Source organism: Lynx canadensis, chromosome C1 (genome assembly GCF_007474595.2).
Source record: "Lynx canadensis isolate LIC74 chromosome C1, mLynCan4.pri.v2, whole genome shotgun sequence".
Taxonomy (NCBI): domain Eukaryota; kingdom Metazoa; phylum Chordata; class Mammalia; order Carnivora; family Felidae; genus Lynx; species Lynx canadensis.
The window spans coordinates 77,309,299-77,336,981 of NC_044310.1; the positions used below are offsets into that span (position 1 = coordinate 77,309,299).

Sequence of the window (27,683 nt, forward strand, 5' to 3'; positions counted from 1 at the left end):
AGAACTAGTTAGTGACAGAGCCACTTAGTGCTCAGACCTCCTGGTACCCAGGTACTCAGGCCAGGCTGTTAACCAGAAAGAAAAACCCGAATTACCTCTGAGTACAGCTGTGAAATAAAATACAGAATAGCTAATTAAATTTGAGTTTTGGTTAAACAATGAATAATTTTTTAATACGAATATGCCCAAGTATCATATGGGCATACTAAAAAAAAAGTATTTGTTGTTTATTTGAAATTCAAACTTAATGGGCATCCTGTATCTCTCTTAACTCTGGAAACCTTATCTTAGAAACCAATATCCCCTCCCACTCCACACCTCCACTCAAACATATACACGTATACACACATTTCTTTCCTTTTTTAATTCCAATGGATGGAAAATATAAGTTGCAGCACAGTAATCCCAAGAACAAGTGAAATTGGAAGAAGTTGCTGCTTATTTTTCGAGGTTTCCTTATCTTAGAAACCTTTCTTCCTTATAAGCATGCAAAGCAACTAAGCCTGACATTAAAAGGCTGCGTAAGGCCCCTGGATTAGACATTTTATGTGTCATCTTGAGATTTTCTGCTTGTCCCAAGGGTCTGAGTCTGTAGACCTTGCAGGAGAGCGCACTCAGGTTTAGAATAGAATAAAACAAGATTAGGGGCTCCTGGGTGGCTCAGGTGGTTAAGTGTTTGACTCTTGACTTCTGATCAGGTCATGATCTTATGGTTTGTGAGATCGAGCCCCACGTCAGGCTCTGCACTGACAGCACCGAGCCTGCTTGGGATTCTCTCTCTTCCCCTCCCCACTACAAGAGGGGCAGAGACAGAGGGAGACAGGGAGAATCCCAAGAAGCCTCCATGCACAATGCGGCGCTTGAACACACAAACTGTGAGATCACGACCTGAGCCAAAGTCAGACATTCAATTGACTGAACCACCCAGGCACCCTGGATCTACATTTTTTTTTAGCCCCTCCATCAGTTGATGGATATTTGGGCTGTTTCTACTACATTTTGGTTGTTAAGAATAATGCTGCTGAGAACATTTGTGGGTGATTTTTTTTCTGTACACCTAGGTTTTGCCCAATTGTCTTCCAAAGCAGCATTTTACTTTATTGTCGGCAATTTATGAGGGTTCCAATTTCCCTAAATCCTCAATAACACTTGTCATTATCTGCCTTTTTTATTAGACCCATCCTAGTGGGTGTGAAGTGGCATCTCATTGTGGTTTTAAATTTGCATTTTCCTAATGACTAATGATATTGAACATCTTTTCACGTGCTTATTAGCCATTTGTGTTTTTTCTTTGGTGAAATGTCTATTCAAATTGCATCATGTTCCTTAACAAAAACTAGTATTGTTATGATTTTTTTTTTAATTTTTTTTTTCAACGTTTATTTATTTTTGGGGCAGAGAGAGACAGAGCATGAAGGGGGGAGGGGCAGAGAGAGAGGGAGACACAGAATCGGAAACAGGCTCCAGGCTCTGAGCCATCAGCCCAGAGCCCGACGCGGGGCTCGAACTCAAGGACCGCGAGATCGTGACCTGGCTGAAGTCGGACGCTTAATCGACTGCGCCACCCAGGCGCCCCTGATTTTTTTTTTTTTTTTAAGCAAACTCAGGTTGGAAGTTCAGATATTTATTGCCCCACTGAACTATGCTTCTTCTTCTGTGTGGAAATAATTGCAAAAACAAAAATCCTTCTAAGAGATTTTTCTTTGTAGTTTCAACATGACAGACTGAGGGGTTAGGATTATTCTTATTTCTAATTGCACTGAGGGACAGCTCTAACCTACTCAATATTCTCTGGGCCATCCAGACACCTTACAGAAGAAAATCTATACAGCTGTGACAACTCCATCATGCATGTGCGTGTGCACGTCCATATACACATGTGTGAGACTCGTACTCAAAGACTCACTGCTTGACAATGACACAATCACCCTTCATTCCGTTTCCTACATAACCAGAACAACCAGATAAAGGAACTACATTCACAGAGGAAACTCAATCCCATTTTCCCCCTGCCTGACACGCTCCTTCTTGCCTGCACTGTGAAATCATAAGGAGGGCTGGAATGATTTGACAGAAAAAAAGCCAGACACCTTCATCAGACAGTATTAAAGTATAATATTTTTAGTCATTCTTGAGAATGGTGGCTGAGACATTCAGAGCAACACAAGTTCCTACTAACTAATTATGAAATGTTTCCCTTTTAAATTTGGGCATCTATAATAAATGCAGACATGTCAAGTTAAATTAAAACGTCATCTTGAACAGATGAGTAGATATCATTGCTTCATCTCTTCTCACCACCCTGCTTAAAAAAAATAAATAAAAACTAAGACAAAAATCAAAAAACAGAACTGTGTAGTGCTGTAACTTTACCTGGAAAGTAAAGATAGCTTTAAGACAGTAATGCAGGCACTACATTAATACACATCTTAGACAAAGAATCAAGAGACGGCCTCTCTCCTCCACAACTCGGAGCTCTTTGGGTAACCTGGGAGGATACAGTAATGGAAACGGCTAAGTCCCAGTGTCTGAAAGTCCCACAGGCCTTCTCAAGTGTTTGTAAAATAATGTAACGGTCTTGTTTCTAAATTTGAACTCTTAGCTATTATACATGGATCAACAGACCTCATCCCTGGTGTGTCTGTCATCCAGCAACAGACCCCTCTGCTGCAATGGCTGCCCAGTGGATGCACAGACCCTGAAATTCCTTTCCAGCAACACAGAGTAAGGGAAGAGCTTGCCTTTACCCTCTTCACCTCACACACTGTCAGGGAGAGCTACCTGGCTTGTGAGAGAGCTTGTATACCTCCTCCACAGACCTGAGAAAATGAATGAGCAACACATGTTCTACTAGCTTTTCCAGGCCTTGAAGACATGTACAGATGGGAGAAAACCATTTTACCTAAAGAAAGCCTGCTGGATAATAGAGTTCAAGTGTCCCGGAATGTAAATCCTTGGCTTCTCCCAATGCTGTCTCCCCTGTGTTGGTAATTTTAGGTTCATCACTTGATCTGCAATCTCCTTACACGGGATCGACTCCAAAGAGGGATGATGTTAAGTTGTTTAACTAAAACTGTCTCCTTTTTTAACTATTAGTGCATTTTAAACTGATGGCCAAGACGCAGTTCTTATAGATCTTAAAATTAAAGCAAATAAATAATAACTAGGAGTAAGATACTTTCCATTATAACCCATTGAGGGGTAGGTTCATGAAGAATCCAGAAAGTGACCAGTACAACTATGATATATGTAGCCCTCACTTTTCATCTGGACCTGTAGCCCAGAGAAATAGGAACTCCTTTTAATCTTGGACAAGCCAAGCTAGACATTTATAATTAGAAATATAAATTATATTTTATAATATATATACATATTATATATAAAACGAGGGGCTCATTCAGTTAAGCATCTGACCCTTGATTTCAGCTCAAGTCATGATCTCATGGTTGAGATCAAGCGCAGCGTCAGACTCAGTGCTGGGTGTGGAGCCTGCTTGGGATTCTCTCTCTCCCTCTCCCTCTTCCCCTATCCCCCTGTGTGTGCTCTTTTTCTCTCTCTCTCTCTCTCTAAATAAACAAATAAAAATAGAAATTCAACATCTTTTCCAAGTGTTCTTTACTATGACTATTAATAAATAGCCACAACAACAACAGGTAATATCTATGAACAGGGTCAGGCACTGTATTAAACATGCTACATGTAATCTCTTTTAATCAAGATAACAACCCCATGATGCTGGGACTATTAATTTTCCTTTATTACAAGTGAGGAAAATCAGGCTTAAAGAAATAAAATAATTTGCCTTGAGTTACTATTTGGATTCAAAGCCGGGTGGGCAAAGCATTTACTCATAACCTGTCCATAACCTGCCCAGTGTGGTAGCCTCATGTAGCTACTAAGCACCTGAAATGTGGTTGGTATGCCTCAGGAACTGTATTTGTAATTTTAGTTAATTTAAGTTTTTTTTTAAGTTTTAAAAAAGTTTTCTTTTTTAAGTTTATTTATTTTGAGAGGGAGGGAGGGAGGGAACAAAAACAAGTGGGGCAGGGGCAGAGAGAATCCCAGGGAGGCTCTGCACTGTCAGCGCAGATGCTTAACCACCTGAGCCACCCAGGCGCCCACAGTTATTTTAAATTTAAATAGCTCACCTATAGCTACTGTTTACAGTATTGCACAATATAGCTCAACACTCTAAGGGCTAAATGCACATAAGACTTTATGATCATGGCCATTACTTACTATCACAAATACCTTTAGTTACAAGAGATTGACAATGATTATGAGTATGAAGGAGCCAGTCTGGGGTAAGAGCTTCTTGTGTAAGTCCTATCTGGGTTTGATAGAATGTCACTCAATTTGGTTTTGCCTGATGCTTCATCATGACCAGATCCAGGTTATGTGCATGTTTGGCTAGAATATAAGATAAATGATGCAGGTTATCACATTTAAAGGCACACAATGTCCATGTGCACCATACTGGTGATGTTGATTTTGAAGATTTGGTTAAGGTACCGTAGGGTATCTCCACTATATATAGTTATTGTTTCTTCTTTTGGTATTAGTAAGTAATTCGGGTAATTTAAATAAAATACACAGTTCCTCAAACTCCCTCCACTTCTGCTACAGTTAGCTTCTACTGATGACTCCTGCCCAATAAACTTTTACTATGATGATTGCAAAACCAGGAATTTCTAACTCCATTATCCTTCTATATCATTGATTGGCATCTGACTATAACGAAGAGCTGTCCCTTATCCCTCTTTACTCATTTATTTATCTACTTATTAACTGTACTGATTATGGATTCCTACTTTATTCAACAGATACCTTTGAGTTTTTAAGTGTATTCTTCAAATGTAAGTACAGATATGCTCATTATACAAGAAAAAGACTATTAACTGAGGTCTCTTTTTGTTTTGGATGCTTTGGGGCGATGAGGCTTAAAAGCCTAAGGTTCTGCAATTAAGGACATCAGCATGGAGCCCTAGCAGTAGACAATGTGAGTTATCACTGTGAAGGGCAGTGTTGCGCATCATCAGACATGATATCATACCCCAAAAATTCCATCCAAACAACCCATCAATTTCTCCACAACCAGCAAACTTGAATGTTCTGGCAAACTCAAAAGGACATGATTTACAAATAGTAGGTAATATTTGGATCTTTCCACAAGAGCTGGGTTCCAGCTTTTTTATAAAATACAAATGTTTTCATTTTGGAACTGGCTGTGTCACTCTCTCAACAAACAGATCCTCGTATCAGAAAGTAGGCCTGTGTTATATACAAACAGAATGGGTTTGTGTGTATTTATTTTGCAGTCAGAGACCACACACCTAGTGGCTGTTTACAATGTTTACATTGCTCCTGATGCCACCAGAGGAGTCTCAGAGTGGAGACCAAAGCCCAGGCCACACAGAGTATGACTGCAGGTCCTGCTCTAACGTGGAAACTAGACCAGATCCTCCATCCACAGTCAGACACACACGTGCAGTGTTTGTTTTCCGTGACTGCTTACCTACACTGCCAAAATACCACTAAGAGCATTCTTCCAATTTAATACACTGTGGACTCTGGTATTATTTCAATGAAATAAGCCTTTTTTTTTTTTTTTTTAAATTTTTTTTTTTTCAACGTTTATTTATCTTTGGGACAGAGAGAAACAGAGCATGAACGGGGGAGGGGCAGAGAGAGAGGGAGACACAGAATCGGAAGCAGGCTCCAGGCTCTGAGCCATCAGCCCAGAGCCTGACGCGGGGCTCGAACTCACGGACCGCGAGATCGTGACCTGGTTGAAGTCGGACGCTTAACCGACTGCGCCACCCAGGCGCCCCGAAATAAGCCTTTTAAAAACCCTTGCAAAGTTTTAGTGTCATTATATCCTTATGCTAAGGACACTTTGGGAAGGTTTCAAACACTTACCAAGAAAAGTCTGGAGACCCCAACTGCCAGCCTCTCTGTCTTCAGATGCCAGACCAGGGGCTGTGGGGAGTTGAGCACAAACACGATAGGCTTGTGGTGAATGTGGACCGAGGAGATGGGATTTAGGTGCAGAGTGACCTAGGAAGCAACAGAAAGAGAAATCTTAACACTGACTTTCCATTAAAATCCCATAGCACAGCATCTGGAATAATTTTCCACAGCTCACCATTAAAAGAAGCTATAAGGTAGTTTAGATTCTATGGATAAGACATACTAGGTTGAACTAGATGCTGCTGCCAGTATTTGACCAATTTTTACTACAAAAATGGCAACCCACACTAATCTCAACTAAAACATGATTCAGCTCCCAGTAATAGGGGAACACAAATAATCAGAACACTTTTTCCCCCTCAAAGTTAGCAAAGACAGAGCAAAAGTTACCCTCCCTCAACACTGCTTTATCCTTCAAGTCAAATGATTAAGCTAAAAACTGGGATTACAGAATGTCTTGGGATCATCCCTGTGGATCACCAGAGAAAGGACTTTCTTCTCTTCCAGGTGAACTCCAACCTCTAAAAAGTGAAGTGAGTTCTGCCAAAAAAAAGTGCTGAAAGCTGCAGGAAAGGGGCTGCCAAGGGGAGTTTTCATCAACCCAGCTATTAGCCTAAGGGGGCTTTCCAAAAAAAAATGAAGTATAGAGAACACACAGAATAAAAACTGACTGTATGCAGACCTGGTCCAAAACAAAAACAAAAACAAAACAGTGAAGAAAACCATGAGCCTGGATAAGAAAGCTGTGACCACTTTTGATAGTGGATCAAGGACTATTATAGGTTATCACTATCATCATTAACATCATCAAAAAGCACCTATGAGGACAGCTGGAAACAGTGGGTTCAACATCCTCCCGGAGCATACCAGCCAAGATAGGTCAACATGAACACAGAGAAGCAAAAGGGTGAATAAAGAAATACTGAACAGATGCTTTCATAGAAGCATGTCTCATATTGGCTTTCTGTACAGAGGGGTGAAGCAAGACCCAAGAAGCACATATTTTAACAAGCTGAAGTCACCCAAGAGCACCAGAAAGTGATGAGAGGGAAAGCACGAAAAATGACTTTAGTTGGCAAGACAGAGACTGAGTAATACACTGGGAATAACGGAACATCTCAGCCATAATCCTTATGAGCATTAAATGGCCAGATCTATGATCTGAGTCTATACAGCCATTAGGGATAGAGCACTCAAAGCTGGACTATTTTATGTCTTCCAGTGGCTGCTGGCCCACTTTGATCTCAACATATCTCTGCCTTTTATTGTAGGGACTGCCTTTGACACCAATGTCGCTTATCACAACAGCCTCTCGGGTCACTGATAATACAACTTCGAACTTTACTTTCAGTACCCATGCCTTAGCTTAGCACAGGGTTGGTACTCGGTGAGTACCAACTGGATATTTAATTCTCTAATTTCCAATGCCATGGAAGTACTTTATTCTATTAATAATTTACACTCTGGTGTATAATACCATCTCTATTCATTAACTGTTGAGCGTGTGTCTTAATCTCTGAAACAGACTGCAAACACTCAGTAGGCAAAGATATGTCTTACTATAATACTGTGCTGAAACAGAGGGTAGACAGTTATTTAAAGGATTGATTTACTACAGCAAATTTATAAATTTATGTTACCTAAAAGGTGAAAAAAGCTGAATATATTGATAGGTTCAAAGGGACGTAGCTAGCTAATTTATAGAAAAATTTCAGAACACACGCAATACTATCATGACCTGTTTCTGCAACACAGCTAGGATCATCTTTACATTTGGCATATGCAAACTACTAAAAGCAGAGCACTAATGAAAAGTGATGTTGAGTACAGCTACAGCATAATAACACATTTCTTGGTTGTACACACTCTACCTCACAGCATTTCACATAGCTGTCCGCATCTAGAAATAAACAGATCAATGGCCGCTGTAAACAAGACAGGCTTGGGGCAAAGATTCAAACTGTAGTATTAACAGAGAGATGCACACTACAGAAAGCATATACTCTGGAAAGTGAAGAAAGGAGAGATGAAGTCATTACTTGTACAAGAGTACCTGAAAAATTGCTAAGAAACACTCTGTCATGAACAGTATGTGTCAGTAAAAAGTTTCCAGATTTATTCCTTCCAAACTGTTTATTGAGCACCATCATGGCACGAAGAATAGCCATGGGTGTCCACAGAGGGATGTCAACTCTTTTTCTGTTAATTTTCTTTGCAGCCCTCAGGCATACCACTCTTGAAGTGTGTAGATAAAATTGCAATAAATATATATCTCAAATGAACAAGAATTAAAAAAAAAAACTTAGGAAATGAAAAGAAAAATGTGTATGAGACAGATATTGGTGCTGGGGTCCAAAATCTTCCAGATGGTCAAAAGTGTCGAGGCCTGGCTCACACAATCAAGGAAAGATTTCTAGGAGCCACAGCTCTGAGCTTTCCTGGAAACGGCTCCCTCTTCAATATGTGGCAGCGTCTGGCCAAGATGAATCCCCGACTCTGGCACACAGGACCCAGGCAAAGCCCCAAAAACCATCTGGCAAAGAAGAATTCACACTATGATTGGGAAATTAAAAGAAAAATACTCAATACTTTTTTTAAAAGATCATTTGGCATGAACAAAGAGTCCCCCAAGCACCCACTCACCTAATCCCTCAACAACCTTCTACTGGAATAAATCTTGCTGAAGGGAATACAGAGGACAACCAAAAACAACCAACAAAAGAATGAAGGTATAAAAGCTCTCCGAACGGTGGGGAGAACATACTCGGAATATCTCTGAAAGAATTCCTGGCTAAGATGCCTACTTTCTCTCAGGCTGGAAAAAAAAAAAAAAAAAATCCAAGGAAAAAACAAAATCCTCTTCAGAACCAATTGTAACTTAGGATAGACTACAGTTACAAGGATAAGAACATTCTGCTAAAGGTTTTCTTGGGTAAATTACTGCCCCATGATCATGGTCTCATGACCAGAGCTGAGGCAGATGGCAGCAAAGAAACAGCTGTGGAGAAATGATACAAGTGCGTATCCAATGATTTCCAGCTTGGCAATCCGAACAGTAGTTCTAAGGGTTGACTCTCAATCCTATGTTAAGTCTACATGAAAGTAAGAGTCACCACTTAGTCCATGGTCTTCATAAGAAATAACAAACTAAACCTAGGGGCCATGTGGCTGTGAAGGCAAATGGGACTAAAGGGGATGCATCCCAAATGAGGGAACAATGACTAGTCTGTAAATAGGTGGCTTCTGTGTTCATCTTCGGCAGTAATAAAGCATTTGAGAACTTAATGCAAGATGCACCACACACAGAAAAACCCATATGTGCACTACATTTTGCAAGCAATGTCAGAGAAAACACGTTCACTACAGGGCCCATGAATTCCAGGTTAAGTACCCATTAAGCCAGGTTAAGGAGTCCACTGTAGAAGAGGAGGAACATTCTAAAGGCAGAAACAGAAACAAAATGACTCCATGTAATTAAACTAGAGATTATACCTGTGGTTTTAACATGTCATCCTCTCAGAGAATGAACTTACTAGATGACAATTCAGAAATAAAACACTTGTACATGCAGTTTCTGGGGATTCAGTGACCTCTTAAAACCATACTTTGACCACAAAGTGGTCCATAAAGCCTTGTCCAAGAGTTTCTGCTCTAACCATGTTTGTCTCAACAGTGCTGCATTTCAGTCTTCCTCACGGTGTGAGAAAATGCAAGTAAGTCTAATCTGTCACATCCCATATGTAGACATTGTCCCTTATACATTGCTGATCTCCCCTAAATGAATAAAAGCTTACTGGTTCTGAGCTAAGAGAACGCTAATCTGTTCTATGGCATCTATTTATACTAGGTCTACTGAGGTTATCTGTGCACTTTAACTACCAGATGTAATTAATGTATTCTCCTATTTTATAAAGAAATGCAAAGTAAATCTTTTCTGAGTACTTTCCTGGGGAATCTGAATACAATTTTTACCAAAATCAAGGCCAACTCCAAGGAGCATAAAGCCCCCAAGTGGAAAGACAAACTTCGTATCTCTCACTTAGGAAAACTGTCCTTGCCCACGTTATGACCAGAAAACAACGACAATTTTCTCTGGACCTTATTAGGGTGAAGATCTCTGTTTTCCAAAAATTATCTTCTTTTTTTTTTAAGTTTATTTATTTCTCTTGAGAGAGACAGAGACAGTGTGAGTGGGGGAGGGGCAGAGAGAGGGAGAGAGGATCCCAAGCAGGCTCCGAGCTGCCAGTGCAGAGTCTGACATGAGGCTCGAACTCACAAAACTGTGAGATCATGACCTAAGCTGAAACCAGGAGTTGGACACTTAACCGACTGAGCTACACAGGTACCCCCCAAAATGATCTCTTATAAGCAAAAACTATATATTGTCTCAAACTTTGTAAATCACTTCATGGAAATGAATTATGTACTTACAGGAAAGAAAAAAATCTCTACTCTCTTTATGGAAAGATGCCATATGAAAATTGTTTTGAATTTCTAAGGGTTCACAGCAGAGATGCAAGGTAGTTCTATCATAGTGACTTCAAAATTTTCCTGTTAGACACCCTCCCCCCCACTCATGGGGTTTTTAAAACAAACATAAGGAAAGCCAGCAAAACAACTGATATGAGAGTCTAACAGCTGTCCGATTTTGCTAAAGTGTCAGTGAGGTTCCTTTTCAACATTTCTGATTCTTGTAACAGTCCCTATGGACCTATGAAACAATGAAGTCATCCAAACCACTACCAGAGAGACTCCTGTTCTCTAAAAACAGACCAAATGCTCTGAAATGAAAGATCCAATAATCAGTTTACAAGTAGATAGATAAGAAAAGAACTCTAGCAGTGTGTCTATAACCAAGACCCATAAAATCATACCTTGGTCTGTATATAGCCATCATCTATCCCCTCTTCAGAGGTAAGGAGACATCCACTTAGCAACACTGTTGGTAGTAACTGAAAATATCCTGAATCTGGGTCTCATAGCACCCATAATTTACACAGACGTACAATGAGACACAAATCTATTTCAGGATGCTGAGGTACCACAGCTGAACTCAAATTTCACTTCTATTTGGGCAATAGGACTTTTAGGAGCTCAAATCTGACCCCAGATGCATCCAAAATGTGCAACCAATTGCTGTGAATGGGAAATAGTAGTTAGTTGCTGCTGCGGTGTTTGAAAATATGTTCTGGTCTAAGGATCCCCTACAGCTGACATTTTATTTGCTGTCACTTATCTTCTGCCATTTGGGAACTGGTATAAAAAGATTCCCTTAAGGAAGGGAAACAAAAATAATATAAAAACAGGGAGGGGGACAAAACAGAAGAGACTCATAAATATGGAGAACAAACTAAGGGTTACTGGAGGGGTTGTGGGAGGGGGGATGGGCTAATTGGGTAAGGGCACTAAGGAACCTACCCCTGAAATCAATGTTGCACTATATGCTAACTAATTTGGATGTAAATTTAAAAAAATAAAAAATAAAACAAGTTAAAAAAAAGATTCCCTTAAAATATTCTTGGAGGGGTGGATTTGGACCTTTAAACATTTTTCCTTATTATATTATTTTCACATTTCTCTGAATTTCTAGAAAAACATTAATCAGTTGGTGCTGAATTCAAAGAATCTTGACCCCTTTCGTGTCTCTACCCTCACCCAGGAAGTCAACTGGCCATTCTCTCAGCACTAGGGTCAGAGATTTCACATTGCTATGGCAAATGATAGCGAGCTCTTTTTCCCAATGGTTTTGTCTTAAAACCATTTAACATGATGAGAGGGATACAGCAACTCAATTCCAAAACTAATTCCTCCCCCTAAAAACAAGGACAGGATTCAGGATACTCTGGGAGCTTCTGAAAATAATCTATTATGACCACAAAACAGGGGGAAAAAAAAACTAAAATAAAAGTCTGAAATCTGATGCAGAAATAAGCCTGCCCTCTCTGCTCTATATTTTGAATGCCCTGGAAAAATACTCGGAACTAAATTTGGGTTGGGGGTTGAGGGACAAGAGCTGATATAAACAGAAGAATATTTCTGAAACTACAGGTCATGGCCCTCTAAAGGGGTCCTGGGAGAGTTGCAAGGGGATTCCAGAGACCCTGGCCCTTCCTTCCCAGAGTAGCCCGCAGCTCAGTCACTATGGGGAAGAGAGGCAGGGAAAGGGGGGACCGTGGATGTGGGCATGCTCCAGGATAGAAGCGCTGTGGGAACCCTCAGCAGGCCACTGCTGATGGCAAGTCTAACACTGGACTGGCACTTTTCCATCATCCTTTAGTATTAAGTATCTGCCATCTGAATATCTTACTGTATGTCATCAACCCACCATAGCCTTTTAGGATTCTAGCCTTCAGCATCTTCCTGCCAGCCCCTGGTCAGACAGGTGTGTCCAGCTCAAAATCAGTAAAATCCTTCCCTATCCGCACACAGGCTGGAGGAACAGTGCTCCCACAGACCATGCTCATGTTACTACCTCCGTGTTGCAATGCAACAATCTGTTTAGATGTTTGTCATTTACACACACACACACACACACACACACACACACACACACAGTGAAATCCTCAAGGCATTCTTCAAGGGCAGAACCTGAGTCACACTCATTTCTGCCTAGCACAGAGCTGAACATCCAGCAAGCAGTCAACAACTTTTCTGAAAGAATAAATAAAAGTTACTCATGAAATGTGCTTCAAATAATGGTTACAGAGTCATACTGTCATGGTTTTCTGGCCAAAAGGGGTGAGGGTGAATCTAGTAAAGAGAATGTTAACTTTCACTATCAAGTTTGACTTGAACTTTAAAACACAGTTGAGAAAAGCAGATTCCAACTCATGCCACCAAAACGAATGGCCGTGGCTGCTGGGAATATATGTTGGGGGGAACTCCAAGGTCACGCCCAGGCTTTGTGACCCTGATCATCATCCTCTGCTGTGTGTACAGCACAAGGCAGAGCAGCACTTATGCCATGTCTGGGGACCACACTAGGCAAACAAACAAGCAAACAACACACAGAAATTATTTTGTTATCTTTAAGTTATGAATATACAAATAGATAAAATGTGAAAAAGCCTTTGGAGCAGGTTTTCCTTCTCAGGGATAAATAACAAAGATAAGAAATTTTGACCAAACGTTCTACCCTCTCTTAGAGCACAGAATTTTAAACACTTTTCATTTAGGCAAAGAAGTGTGCGAGAATCACCAGAAAGTACAATTCTAGACAAACTGAAGGAACTCAATATTTGCACATCGATTAATGTGAAAAAAAGCCTGCTTTTATTTTTTATATTCCTTGTCACACTTAATAAACAGACCCATCCCAAACACTATTATTGTTTTTAACACTACTATTATAACCAAAGTGCCATATAACATGTACTACACAAATGTATTTCCTTTCAACTTCTACTTTTTATAATGGGCTTGGAACTGTTTTTGCTACTTAACTGTTTAATAAACCAGTATTTTGACATGATATGTCTATAATAATAAGATGTCAGAATGGCCAGCTTGTCAATACTGTGGTGAACTGAACTACATAACAAAGAGAATCACTGAGGTGACCAAGGGGAGCTAATTTAAAAAGTAGGCATAGCAAGAAGCCAATTCTCACATGATCTGAGTGCTGAATTAATCATTTCCACCTGCCAACTGCAGTCATAGATCCCAGTAAAGATTGCTGCTTAATCACCATCTTAAAGTTAGTGAATTTGTAATAGCAAAAAACACAAAATGCACTGGTGTTCAGGCAGTGATTTAAGATGCGTTAAGCTTTATAAAAGGAGAACACCTGGATTCCCCCAGACCAGCACATTAACCTGAAGCTGGTAAAGAACTGTGAATGGGCATACAATGTCACCTTTTCAGCACAAAAGAGAAATCTGGAGAGGAGTAATTACTTAGGCATGGGCTTCAAACACTGCATTTGTGTTTCTGTTGTTAATATGAATAACAGCGAGAATAGGGACAGCCATCATCATTGTTTTCCAAGGAAAGACACAGGCAGGTCCACAAGCCTTCTACTGGGTAAAGATTTGCCATCAGAAGAGATTCTGTCTAATTATCTAATTATTTCCATTTTAAAGGTGAAGAAGCTGGTGCTGAGAGGTAAAAAATTTTCCCAAAGTCATATGGCCAGAGAGTGGCAACGCTAGGGGTAGAGTGAATATCTCCCATTGTCCTTCACTTTTTTTCTCCCTACTTTCCCACTGTACCTTAACCTTCAGTGTTGGCCTTGAGGCCAAGAAGAGGACAGCAGCCTACTTTAATGATTTTGCTCCTGGAAAAGAAAAGATCAGGAAGAAAGGAAGGGCAATGAGTTGTGAGCAAGATGATGGGAAGCTAAGCACAAGCTGGGAGGTAAGTGAAACTCCACAGGGATGGGTCAACAAGCATTTTTATGAACTGTGATGTCCACACTGCCAGCTAAAGTTGTGAGTTGCTTTGATGTAAATCCTCCTCTATCTCCTCTACAAAAGCTTTAGTAATGCTCACTGTAATTCTCATGAACAAATGCACTGTGGAACTCAAAATGGCGTTAGCTGCATTTCACATCTGAGCGAATCAGCTGTATCCCAGACCACATGTAGAATTGCAAAACCAGGAAGTGGACAGGGCCATGAGAACTTCAAAGCTCTGACAGTCTGCAAAAATATACCCTCTGTATTTCTACAAGTCACTGAATTAGCAGAGGTGCGACTCAATCATTCCTTGAACTCCAGGGGCTCCTGGTTGATATGTGGATTAGACCAAATTACTCTCTAAGGAAACTAAATTCTGGTCAGGGTAGAAAAGCCTTGGGAATTCTGTAAAGTCTGGTTTCCTTTGAAAACTCTAACAAAAACAACTCCTGAAGTTCACAGTACCGGCCCCCTAAGGATATTCTGGTCTCATCCAGCCAGGTTATGATTTTAAGTGGAAATGTTTTTCAAGGAACTTTAGTTTCAATGTTACACGGTCTATCTTGAGAAAGAGAGAAATAACCCAGAAGCCAAAGTGGGGAGAACATATTATCATAATGTGTTTTGGGAGCATTTTTCCTGAAAAACAACAACAACAACAACAACAACAACAACAACAACATTATTTTCTTTGATTGAATGTTCCATTATCTTTCAGAGGCACGGAATTTTAAATGCTTTTAATTCAGGCAATGAACTCTGTCAGAAAAGCCTAATTGACAATAGAACAAATTCAGTTTGCAGTATTTACATTAGAGTCCAGTACTTCTGCCTATTTTCCTCCACACAATCAATTTTCCTTGAGTCCTGCAGTTTCAGCGTAAGACTTGTGATCACAGAAGTAAACAGAAAGTTGCCAAAATATGCATACAGAATTTGGCATGTTATAGTTAAGTGTTTGAGATGGAATAATATCTTCTAAAGCCAGTATTGAAGGGTTTAAATTTCCTATTTTCTTGAGACAGCATTAAAAGTAGTTCAATACACTTGTTCTAACTGGAAAGGGCTAAAGCTACAATAAAGATCAGGATACCTGGTAACAAATCTACTGAAGTTTCTCTCTATCTTCAAATACTTATTAATACCCTAAAGGAAAAAGGGAAATAAAAACTAAAAGAAAAAGGAAAAGACCTAAGTCATAGAAACAATGTTTCTTAATTAGATCAAGAATGGTCCTGTCAAAGGGCGCCTGGGTGGCTCAGTCAGTTGAGCATCCAACTTCGGCTCAGGTCATGATATTACGGTTTGTGGGTTCGAGCCCTGCATCAGGCTCTGTGCTGACAGCTTACTCACAGCCTGCAGCCTGCTTCAGATTCTGTCTCTCCTTCTCTCTCTCTCTGCACCGCCCCCCCCATGCTCTGTCTCTGTCTCTCAAAAATAAATAAATGTTAAAAAAAAAAATTAAAAAGAAAAAGAATGGTCCTGTCAACATTTATTTACAGATAAATCAACACCGAGTGCCATGACACCAACTAGCAATGGATTTTATGTCAGAATGAAACAAGTACAAATTCTAACCCAGCCATTTTCAAGTTATAGAGTTAATACTATCCAGCCATTCATTTCCCAGTAATAAAGATACTGTAATCCTGTCAAAACCATACACATAGTCAGCAAACTTAAGGCCTGATAAACCAATTTATATTATTGGGAATTGGTGAATGTGTAGAGAAACAGAAAGAAAAAGGGATGACAGCAATTCACTTTCAATACAATAACCAAAATTGTTCCCCCTTTTGACATCGAGAAATATGGAGTTCTGCCTTCACATATGAAAATACTAACAGTGTCTTCATTCTTTATATATAATCTCATTTCTTATGAGATTTATGGGAATGAGGGAAAAAAGGTTCTAATCTCTGAACTTTACTCAGCGTATTAAACATGTAAGCTTTACATGTTTATAAGTACAGCAACAGCACCTGTATTTAAAGAGAATTTCAAAGTATTACAAAGGCTTAGTTTCTCATTTAAATGCAGAAGGTACAAGTTACTTTTTCATAATATACCTCTGAAGAAATTTTCCAATTCTGACCAAAGTCTGGAAGGTCCTAAAAGATACCAAGATCAAACAACTTAAGTTCTGTTTCATAATTCAGTCAAGTCCCAAACGCCTATTAAGTCAACAGCTGCTAGTGTTCTAATTCTCATTTTCAGCAAAACTACCATAGTCTACCATTCTGTTTCTGACTCATTCTCTAATGAGCAGTAAGTAGAGCCAAAATGGGAAAAGTAGAAGCATGGGGTGGGGGTGGGGGGTGCATTACAAAATATTCAGACCTAGATTATGAATTTAAATATTACAAAACTACTAGGATTTTGTAAGAATAATTAAGATTCCTTGCCATTCATGATGCTTGGGCGGAAATAAGAAACTTGATTCATCATAATGACAAATCTCTCTATAAAAGTGTGATTAAAAATTTTTAAATTATACCTGACACACAATGTTACATTAGTGTACAACACAGTGACTTGACAACTCTATAGTTACGCTATGCTCATCGCAAGAGTACCTACCATCTGTCATCAGACAATGCTGTATCAATACTGTTGACTGTGTTCCCTATATTGGACATTTCATCTCTATGACTTATTCATCCCATAACTGGAAGCCTGTATCTCCCACTCCTTTTCACCCATTTTGCCAAACCCCCACCCTCTCCCTGTTCTGCCAGCAACCTCCAGTTTGTTCTCTGTATTTACAGGTCTGATTGTGCTTTTTGTTTATTTATTCATCTATTTTGTTTTTTAGACTCCACATATGAGTGAAATCATATGGCAGTTGTCTCCCTCAATGTGACTTATTTAACTTAGCATGATACCCTCTAGACCCATCCATGTTGTTGAAATGTCAAGATCACATCTTTTTTTTTTATGGCTCAAGACGGTGTGATACACACACATACAACAGAATATTACCCAGCCATAAAAATGTGATTCAAAACAAGCAAATGTGACATATCCATACAATGGAATATTACTTAGCATAAAAAGAATAAAGTACTGATACATACTACAACACGGATGAACTTTGACAGCATATGTGAAGTGCAAAAGCCAGACACAAAAGACCACATGTTGTATGATTATATTCATATGAAAGGTCCAGAGCAGGCAAATCCCGAGACAGAAAGCAGATTAGTCATCACTAGGACCTAGGGATAGGGGAGAATAAAAGTGACTGCTAATTGTTCTGGTATTTCTTTTTGGAGTGAAGAAAATGTTCTGGAATGAGACAGTGGTGATGGTTGCACTGCATTGTGAATGTACAAATGCCACTGAACTATACACTCCAAAAGGGCTAACATGGTAGCCCTTGGCTAACATTTTACTCTGTTTTCACCACACACCAAAAAAATGTGGTTTGAACTTACACATGGGATGAACCAGACTAACTCTTCAGTTTCAAACCTCACCTGGAAAGACTGTCACGTGATACAAGGAACTCAGTTTATCTCAGAAGAGCTGAAAGGTCCCATCAATCCTCAGGATTTCCTTCATCTAAGACAGTCAAGGCTAAGTCACACACTAAGCTATCTTCAGATGGGAACGTGTTTCCTATGCATTTTTTTTTTTTCATTTATTCAAACAGCATTAGTTAGGCACCCTATGATGTGCCAGGCACCATGACAATTATTTCTATTAATATTGACAAAAGAAGATGAGTAGGACACAGCCTATCTTTCACCAATTTCCTCACAGTCCAGAGGAAAGCCAGACACATGAAAAGATGATTGTAACACAACACAAGACTGAGATATGTCCAGGCTGTGTGGGGGAGGGAAGAGGATGTCAAGGGTCAGGAGAGGCAACAAGCAGGCAGGACAAATCAAATCCAAACTTCTATGTAACAAACAGCCAAAATCTGTCAACATGATTGATCTTCTGGTTTCTCCCCTCTTCCCAATGTCCAGAACTACTTGGATGGACTGCATGACCACTTGTCAGAGATATTTTAGAAACAAAATTCACAAGCTAAGTATAAGCCTGACTGGATGAGCACTAAGACCCCTTCCGACCCTAGAGTCTAGGAATTCTATGATTTAATTATTGAATACTTTGCTTGAGACTTTCAGAATCGCTTTATCCACTTCCTATTTCATTTCTTCCCTAAAGAAGTTTGCTTAAGTTTGTTTTTTTTTTTTTTTTAATTTTTTTTTTTCAACGTTTATTTATTTTTGGGACAGAGAGAGACAGAGCATGAACAGGGGAGGGGCAGAGAGAGAGGGAGACACAGAATCAGAAACAGGCTCCAGGCTCTGAGCCATCAGCCCAGAGCCCGACGCGGGGCTCGAACTCACGGACCGCGAGATCGTGACCTGGCTGAAGTCGGACGCTTAACCGACTGCGCCACCCAGGCGCCCCTTAAGTTTGTTTTTAAAAATCCATATACACATAGGGGCACCTGCGTGGCTCAGTTGGTTGAATGTCCCCGACTCTGGATTTCAGCTTAGGTTATGATCCCAGGGTCATAGGATCAAGACCCGTGTCCACACCCAGTCTGGAGCCTGCTTAAGATTCTCTCTAAAATAATTTTTAAAATTTAAATAAATAAATAAATAAATAAATAAATAAATAAATAAAATCCATATATTTAATAAGCAATACTGTAAAGTCCTCAAGAGTATTTCTCAATAGTAATTATTTCAAAAGAAAATGATACTAGGATAGAGCAAATCTGTCAGGGAAGTGAGGAGAGTTATAAAGAGTTCAGAATCCTACTGTGGTAGGTTCTGATCACATCTGTCTTGGTGTATATATGCGAGTGTGTGGAAGCCTATTGTCTCCTGCTTAAGGGCCCAGACTCTAAACTTAGAAGTAGCTTTGAAAAAGCCATTATTCTTCAAAATTTATTAAATTAAATCCCCCTAACCTTAAAAGAAATCAGTGCAATCACACAAAACTGTTGAAGTTAGATAATTTATACTTATTACAAAGTTATGGTTAACTCAATGTGATAGAAAATTTTATTATTCTCTCAAAGAAAGATGATGAAACTCAAAATTTTCAGACCATTACAGTTGGATAATATTCTAAAATATCCTTGTTTTTAGAATAGAGAAATCTGGGGCACCTGGGTGGCTCAGTCAGTTGAGTGTCTGACTTCGGCTCAGGTCATGATCTCACGGTTTGTGGGTTCGAGCCCCGCATTGGGCTCTGTACTGACAGCTCAGAGTCTGGAGCCTACTTTGCATTCTGCGTCTCCCTCTCTCTCTACCCCTCCCCCACTCATGCTCTGTCTCTGTCTCTGTCAAAAATAAGTAACATTAAAAAAATTTTTTAAAAAAGAGAGAAACCTGATAAAGTCAAAGTCATCATCAGATACCACCTCCTTAAGCAAACAAACTTTTTAACCTGGGCTAACAAGTAGCAAAACTATATAATTTGTGTTTCTTCTCCTATTAATTTTCCACTCACCATGGGAGGTTCCCAATAAGCACTGAGAAAAAAAATGTGGGTGATGTGCCAAGTAGATGCCGTCCCTCTTAGGACAGTTAATGACCAGATATTTCATGGGGAAGGGGGAATCTTATATCAGCCTCAAGCTACTCTAAGAACATCTTAGTGTCTGAAAGACTGCCTTTTGATTATTTATGGCTTACTATGGAACCCAAAAAGTGAAATACGACTAATCAGCACAGGATGGACACTTGCATCAAACTCCCTGTGTTGAACCCCAGCTCCATTCCTTACCTGTCTGACCTTGTTTATATAAAAACCAGGATAACAGTACCAGCCTTTTACAGTTATTATGAGAAAGAAATGAGTTAAAATTTAAATGAATTAAAGCACTAATATGCTTGCCCATAGTTAAGAATTTATGTACTACAGAAAGGCCTTCACCAGATTTTAGGAACGTTGCACAGTCATCACCTGAGGCATCATGGAAAGTTTCTCCTATAACAATGGATTACCTCAGCCTTCTCAAACCCTTTCCCTTGTGGAGTGCTCTCCATTCACTACTCTGGAACCCACTCCTACCAGAGCTCTTTATATAAAGTAGACGTACTGCTCTACTGTGGTTTGGAAATTCTCAAGGACAAGCTGTATGCAAACACAGCAAATAAGACCTCTAAGTTCTGTTTAGAAAGAGGTAACGGTATGTATTAACATAATTTAATTATAGTTCTGGGCGCCAGGGTGGCTTAGTTGGTTAAGTATCTGACTCTTGATTTCAGCTCAGGTCATGATCTGAAGGTTCGGGAGTTCAAGCCCCCCAAGTGCAGAGCCTGCTTGAGATTCTCTGTCTTCCTCTCTCTCTGCCCCTCTCCTGTTCACAATCTCTCTTTTTTTTTTTTTTTAATTTTTTTTTCAACGTTTATTTATTTTTGGGACAGAGAGAGACAGAGCATGAATGGGGGAGGGGCAGAGAGAGAGGGAGACACAGAATCGGAAACAGGCTCCAGGCTCTGAGCCATCAGCCCAGAGCCCGACGCGGGGCTCGAACTCACAGACCGCGAGATCGTGACCTGGCTGAAGTCGGACGCTTAACCGACTGCGCCACCCAGGCGCCCCACAATCTCTCTCTCTTGCTCGCTCGTTTTCAAAAATAAAATAAATAAAAACATTTAAAAAATAAAATCTCCTTTCCATTTCCAATTAAAAAAAAATTACAGTTTCATTTTCATACGGGATCAAGTTTATTTACCTCACAGAAAAAAATGGCACGTCCTTTAAGAAGTTTTCTTGTTATCAGTGCCCTCAGAAGAAGGAAGCTCTTCCCAGTGAATGCTCCTGATCTCCGTCCAAACGATCTTTCTCTTACAGCACAGAGCACCTGCTGCCTTGTTTTACATCAACTTTGTATATATCAACCATCTAAGAGGAGGGTTTGGGACTTGTCTTTTTATTACCTCAGGGTCTAGTCTAATACCTGGCATTTAGTAGGTCCTACATAAGTATTTAATGATGAATGAATGAATGAATGGACAATCAATAAACACACTTTAAGGCATTATTTAATCTCTTCCAAGATCTATGTTTTCTTCCAAGTTGGCCAGTGTCCCCTGGAACTTGATCCTTTGGGTCACTCTGCTTTCCTTTCTAAATTACAGGCAGTTTGACCTAGTGTTAATAGCAGTGACTCAGAGCCATTTGGAATCTCAGTTCTCCACTTACCAGCCTTGGGACCTTGAACATGTTAAGACTCCATGGGCATCAGTTTCATTGACTATAACGTGGGGATAATACCTGTGCCTATTCCATCAGATGTCAAAGGATTAAACACACCATATGTGGAAAGCACTTAAAACAGTGACTGGCACACAGTAAGTGTTCTTCTAAATGTAGCTACTATTACTTCTACCCTCTAAAATCATGGCTATTTTTTTTCCATTCCCTTGGTTCCTATGGAAAGAAGGTCTTGTCTATATTGTCCTCCACTGAGACGAAAGGTCAAAATAGCTTTCCTCACAGTCCTGCAAACACCAAACTGCTGGCATCCTTGGACTGAGCCCAAACCCTCTTCCTAAACCAACTTCTCCTCTCCAAGCACACACAAGCCCCATTAAGCTTTTCCTTTGCCACCACTCTTTCTTCCCCACCTGGCAACTCTATAATGTCATCAACCATCCTCCCTAAGTTCTTACTCATATCATTATCATGACCAACATCTCCACGGCTTACTAAACTCTGGCTTCAGCCAGCCTTGGAGATACTTCAAAGTTCCCTATGATTTGCAAGAAGGATAAGGGAGTTGCTTGTTTGGAAATAATACAACATGTCCTGAATGAGATGCCCTATTTCCACGTATTTGTTTATTGACCACTCTCCGGCCTGCAACAAGCTCAGTGAAGACCTCTACCAGATACAATACCAAAAGGTTGAGACAGCTGCAAAGGTTTCTGTTTCCCTGGAGATGGAGTTTCATGGAAGGCTAAGAATCACCACAGCAACCAGACTACAAAAACAGTCCGTGGGCTTCAGCCCCATAACTCTGGTAAAGCAATTTGTACTCCGTGAAAAGGCTGGGGCACAGAAGTTGAAAAATGATCAAAGTAAACACTGCTCTTCAAGCACCATTTTGTTGTGCTGATTTCAAGGCATCAAGTCACAGCATCAAAGTTCTGTTATGAAAGATGCACATCAAGTGCCAGGGATTTGCTGGGCTGAACTAACTGCTCTGGTGCGAAGGTCTAGAGATAAATTCATAGCACATTTTCCAAAACAACCATTTCAAATTTGCTCTGAGAGCAGACCAGGGTAAAAATGTATACCATTATATCAAGTTACCCTGCCCATGCTAGAACAGCTGTTGATCCCAACCCTGGATTTAAAAGACAGAGAAAGAGGGAGCGGGGTGGGGGGGGGGAGAAGGAGGGGGAGAGGTTTTTCTGATAAAAACCTTAGACTTCATGCCATATTGACCTTACATGGACTAATTCTTTCCTATAAATTTAAGAAAAAAATAATCTAAACCTCATTTAACACTAAATAAAACAACCTGTTCTAGGGTCTCTAATTTAATAATCTATGCTACAGTTTGGTGTTTGTTTGTTTTTAATGTTTGGGGTACCTTGATGGCTCAGTTGTTTAAGTGTCTGACTCCTGATTTCAGCAAGGGTCATGATCTCAGTTTGTGGGTTCAAGCCCCACATTGGGCTCTGTGCTGGTAGTTGGGAGCCTGCTTGGGATTCTTTCTCTCTCTGCTCCTCCTCTGCTTGCACTTTCTCTATCACATGTACACGTGGGAGAGGGGCACAGAGAGGGAAAGAGACAATCCCAAGCAGGCTCCCCACTGTCAGCATAGAGCCCAACACGGGGCTCGATATCACAGTTCTGTGAGATCATGACCTGAGCTGAAAAAGCAAGAGTTGGATGCTCAACTGACTGAGCCACCGAGGCGCCCCTATGCTATAGTTTAAAAAGCAAATAAGGAACTGTAATTTATTACTTCTTTACTATATACAAGCAGCAACTATAAAGTATAGCAACTCAGAAACAAATTTCTTCAGGAATTTACAAAAGCCTTTAAGTTTTATTAAGATTATTGCAGTTAATTATTAACTATGTTACTATAGCTTGAATACACAGAACATTTTATTGTATTGTACTGTACTGTAATGTATTATTTTAAGGAGCTCAAAGTGGTACACCTGAGTAGCCTGACAACATCCTCAAAAGGTAAGAAAATATATCATTTCCGTTAGCCAGAATTCATAGAAAATATCTTCAGAACTCAATTATACTGGCAGTACACAATGCATTCATAAACAAAAATTGGTAGGGAGAGATCTGTAACTCAAATTACCTCGAACAGAACATTAAGAAATTTGATTAGAACAATGTGATATGTGCACACACTTATCACGTTCCTTTCCTCTAGATGCGTTCCATGTATAGTGCTACTTCCTGAACCTATTGTGGAGAGGGGGTCCCCTTGCACAGTTTCTGGGGTTTCAAACAAGATGCTCACTCAATCAGCAGGGAATCAGCTATCCACAGGCCCCACTGGCCCAGCAGTTTGCATTACATAAGGAAGTAATTAGAAATATCTAACACAAATTGCTTCACAGGTAGGAATGAATGGCTCCACTTAAAGGCTTGCTGTGTCTTTTCTGGCTTCTCCTCGTTTCATCTCCTGGTTAATAGCTGTGAAGTTACTAAGCTAACAGAAAAGGTTCATATTTCATATGTTTTGTGCAGCCATTTTCTCATTCAGCAGATACTAAATGGCTAGCTAGTATGTGTAAGGCACTTGGCAAATCAATCTTTCCCAAAGCATGGCGACAACTAAGAAATGTTAAGAAATAAGAAATTTTGGGGGGCGCCTGGGTGGCTCAGTCAGTTGGGCGTCCGACTTTGGCTCAGGACATGATCTCACATTCCGTGGGTTTGAGCCCCACATCAGGATCTGTGCTTAGAGCTCAGAGCCTGGAGCCTGCTTCAGATTCCGTCTCCCTCTCTCTCTGCCTCTCCCCTGCTCGCACTCTGTCTCTGTCTCTGTCTCTCTCTCTCAAAGATAAACATTAAAACAAATTAAAAAAAAAAAAAGAAAGAAGAAATTTTTATATATAGTTTATGTCTTCATTTTCATGGGTATTAAAAACATAATTTCACGTTGAGGATGTTAGGGTAAAGCCAGTTGTTTTTTTTTTTTTTAATTTAAAGAGAAATACTGGTAGTACATAATACAGGTAGTATATGAACTCAGCAAAAACTGTGAAGACAACACATAAATGTATTTTTGGGAAATGCCACTCTGTAAGGACTTCAAATGCAAAGTAGGTACAAAATTTGTTCTCAAGAAATTCACAGTTTAAAGGATGAAAAAGATAATATACAGATGTAAATATGGGAGGAGAAAGGGGGTCACTTCACTGGGTCCTGAGGGTAAACAGGGCAGAACAGGAAGAATTAAGAGGACACGGGCAGGGAGAGCCTCAAGAGAAATATCAAAGCAGGAGAGGGAACATGGAAAGGTGTGGGGAACACTTAATTCACATGAAGCTGAAGAAATGTAGAAAAGAATATAGAGAAATAAAATTGGAAATGTAGACTGCAGCCAGATATCAATGGGCCATGAAAGCCAAGCTTAACTAATCAGTGAAGGCAAAGAAAGAATACCATGTAATATAATTCACTGACCTGTGACCATGGCTTGCCTCCTGAAAAATAAAGGGTACATCTATTTCTAGCATATCAGTTATCACTTAATGACATTAATGCATTAATTTATTAAATCCAATTCAATTGCTTCACTTATTTGCCCAAAAGAATATATATTGGTAATTGAGCTAAAAAAAAAAAAAAAATCCCATTTTGGATCCTGTTCCAAATTTTATATGGTGTCATTACTGAATTACCAAGGAGTATCTCACAAGGTAAGGAAATTAAACTTTACTCCTCAAATCCAAGTCTCTCGGACCTAAGGAATTCATTCCCTGGGTTTGTTCCCAGCTCACAAGCCTTCAAGAAACACTTGATGAGTTTGGGGTACATTTTAACCGAAAAACAATCAAAGAATCAGAAACTACTCTGAGTTACTTGCCTTCAACACTTTTTTTTTTCTTTCTGTTTTTACTTTTATTTGCATGTATTTTATGCAGAATTTACTCCCAGGCCATAAGTTTTTGTTTCTTCAGTTTCTTCTGGATATCTTTTTCTTCTGTGCAACCTCCTCTTCTGGTTTAGGAACAATCTGCTCTTTTTCAGTAAGGATCATCTCAATGTGGCAGGGAGAGCTCATGTATGGGTTAATCTGACCTTGAGCCCTGTAGGTTCTACGCCGCATTTTGGGGGCTTTGTTCACCTGGATGTGCTCAATGACTGGAGAATCTACATCTAAACCCTTAAGTTCAGCATTACTCTCTGCATTTTTAAGCATGTGCAGTAAAAATTCAGCACTTCTTTTTGGGCCACGGACCCTGTGTCCTGCCCCACTGTTTGGCCTGGGTACACCTACCAACTCCACCACTGTAGCATCAGAATGGCACACATTGCTTCTGCGAAGCGACATTTTCAGATACTTGGTGGCTTTTCGGATATGCATACCCTTGATGGCCTAGGCAGTTTCCTATGTGTTCTTAAAGTGAACACAAAGATTTGAACCTCTTGCTTTGCATGATTTTGTCGGGTTTTCCGGGTCAAGTGAATAGCGAACCAGTTTCAGAGATCACCTCAGGCCGCTTATGGGAAGAGGAAGAGCAGTGGCTCCTGGGAGAATTCACGCGCACTCCGCCTTCAACACTTTTTACAAGGAACAACTCACAGGGCTTGGTAACTCTGGTCCCAGTTATATGCAAAAATCTTTATCTCCGATCCTTCGTTCTCTCCTGTAGAAGAAGTACGTCCAACAGTCCTTTATCTCTGCCTCTACTTTACCATCCCTAAAGGAAAACAGCTCTGACATTCTTCATCCTAGGAATGTCTTCTTGAGACGCCCTCCTAAGTCTTCACAAGACCTAACAAGTTTCCAGTACAAACCTGAAACAGTTTGGGGTCATAATCTCTCCCACTTTTTGAAAAATCAAGTAAACTGTTGGTAAGCAATTCTGGAATGAAAACAGGATTGTCTGATTTACAGAAAATGATTTGTCTGCCGTCAGGGAGAAGCAGTTAATTATCCTTGGCTGAGAAATGGAAAAAAGGAACTTTCACTACTACACGACCACTAACAGTGATGCTTCCCAATCTTGTATTCCTTCCAGTGTGAGACTCTGGACATAGCATTCACTTGGGGGTAAAGAAAAGTTCTGTCGAAGAATCTTACTTCGGGATTCAGTTTCCCCATGAATGAAGAGGCTAGAACAAAGCCTAGTTATGTGACCAACTGACAGTAACAGTCTTTATGTCAGATCCCTAGGAAGAGATGTAGCTGACAGGAAAAAATGGCCTGATGTGATTGAACTATCCATTCAGAAATACCAGGTCACACTAAATGGCTTGTGTACTCAATGAAAAGACTGACAGAAGTTTAGGTTAATCTGCCAGAGTAAATACAAAAGAACAAAACAGAAGATTTTTCCTCTTTGAAAAACTGAAAATATTCCAAAATGAATTTATTGAACTTTTCAGACCAGTGTGAACATGTCTTAGAGAATTTCTTTCCTACCCCACACCACATTTTTTTTTTTTTAATTTTTACTTTAACTTCAGGTCAGTGTATGCCCTGTAGTCCTTTAGGCTTGGCAGAAAGAAAACAAATCATGAAATACTCAAAGTTAATCCTAAGGGCAAATCAAGATTTATAGTGGTCTTTCAAAATAGGTAGTGTTGACAAGATAATGAGACAAGTTAATTTATTTGATTTTGCTAATTTCTTCTAGACATACTTTTCAATGAGAGAGCTTCATGATTTAGACCAAATTGCAGGAAGACTGGCAGATTTTTCTAGTTACTACTGAAATACAGAACTTCCGATAAATAAAAAAAAATATGATTTTAGAAGAGTCAATGCAAACAACATGATTACACCGTCAGGTTCTAAAAACATAATTTTGTTGGGATAATCCTCCTTAATAAAGACAATGGCTGCTCTTAGTTAACCATAAATCCTTAGGCTGGGAACAAGTCTCAGTCATTACAACTGACTCATTTGGTGACTGGGAATTCTTTTAGGTCAACGGACAATGTGCTAAATGGTCACTGTTAGGCACACTGGCCAGCTCTGGATCCAAGGTGCAAAGTTATGAAGTTCTCTCATTTTTATTCCACTTGTTTTACTTCTTCCTGCCATTTTTCCCCCCAAATACTTTACTGTCTGTTCCAGAAGCAAAAGAATAGGGAAAAGGGTGAAATTACAAACACTGGACT

The 27,683-nt window shown here is 39.8% G+C and overlaps 1 protein-coding gene and 1 pseudogene across 2 annotated transcripts in view; both read right to left on the bottom strand.

The window, feature by feature from the left end:
* Positions 1 to 27,683, bottom strand: part of TGFBR3 (transforming growth factor beta receptor 3) — a 207,340-nt gene that overhangs the window by 69,334 nt on the left and 110,323 nt on the right. For both annotated transcript variants that reach the window (XM_030328179.1, XM_030328180.1), the window contains one exon: positions 5,920 to 6,057. In XM_030328179.1, the coding sequence (XP_030184039.1) occupies positions 5,920 to 6,057 (138 nt within the window). The remainder of the gene's footprint in view (positions 1 to 5,919; positions 6,058 to 27,683) is intronic.
* Positions 25,440 to 26,090, bottom strand: LOC115522371 (annotated as a pseudogene).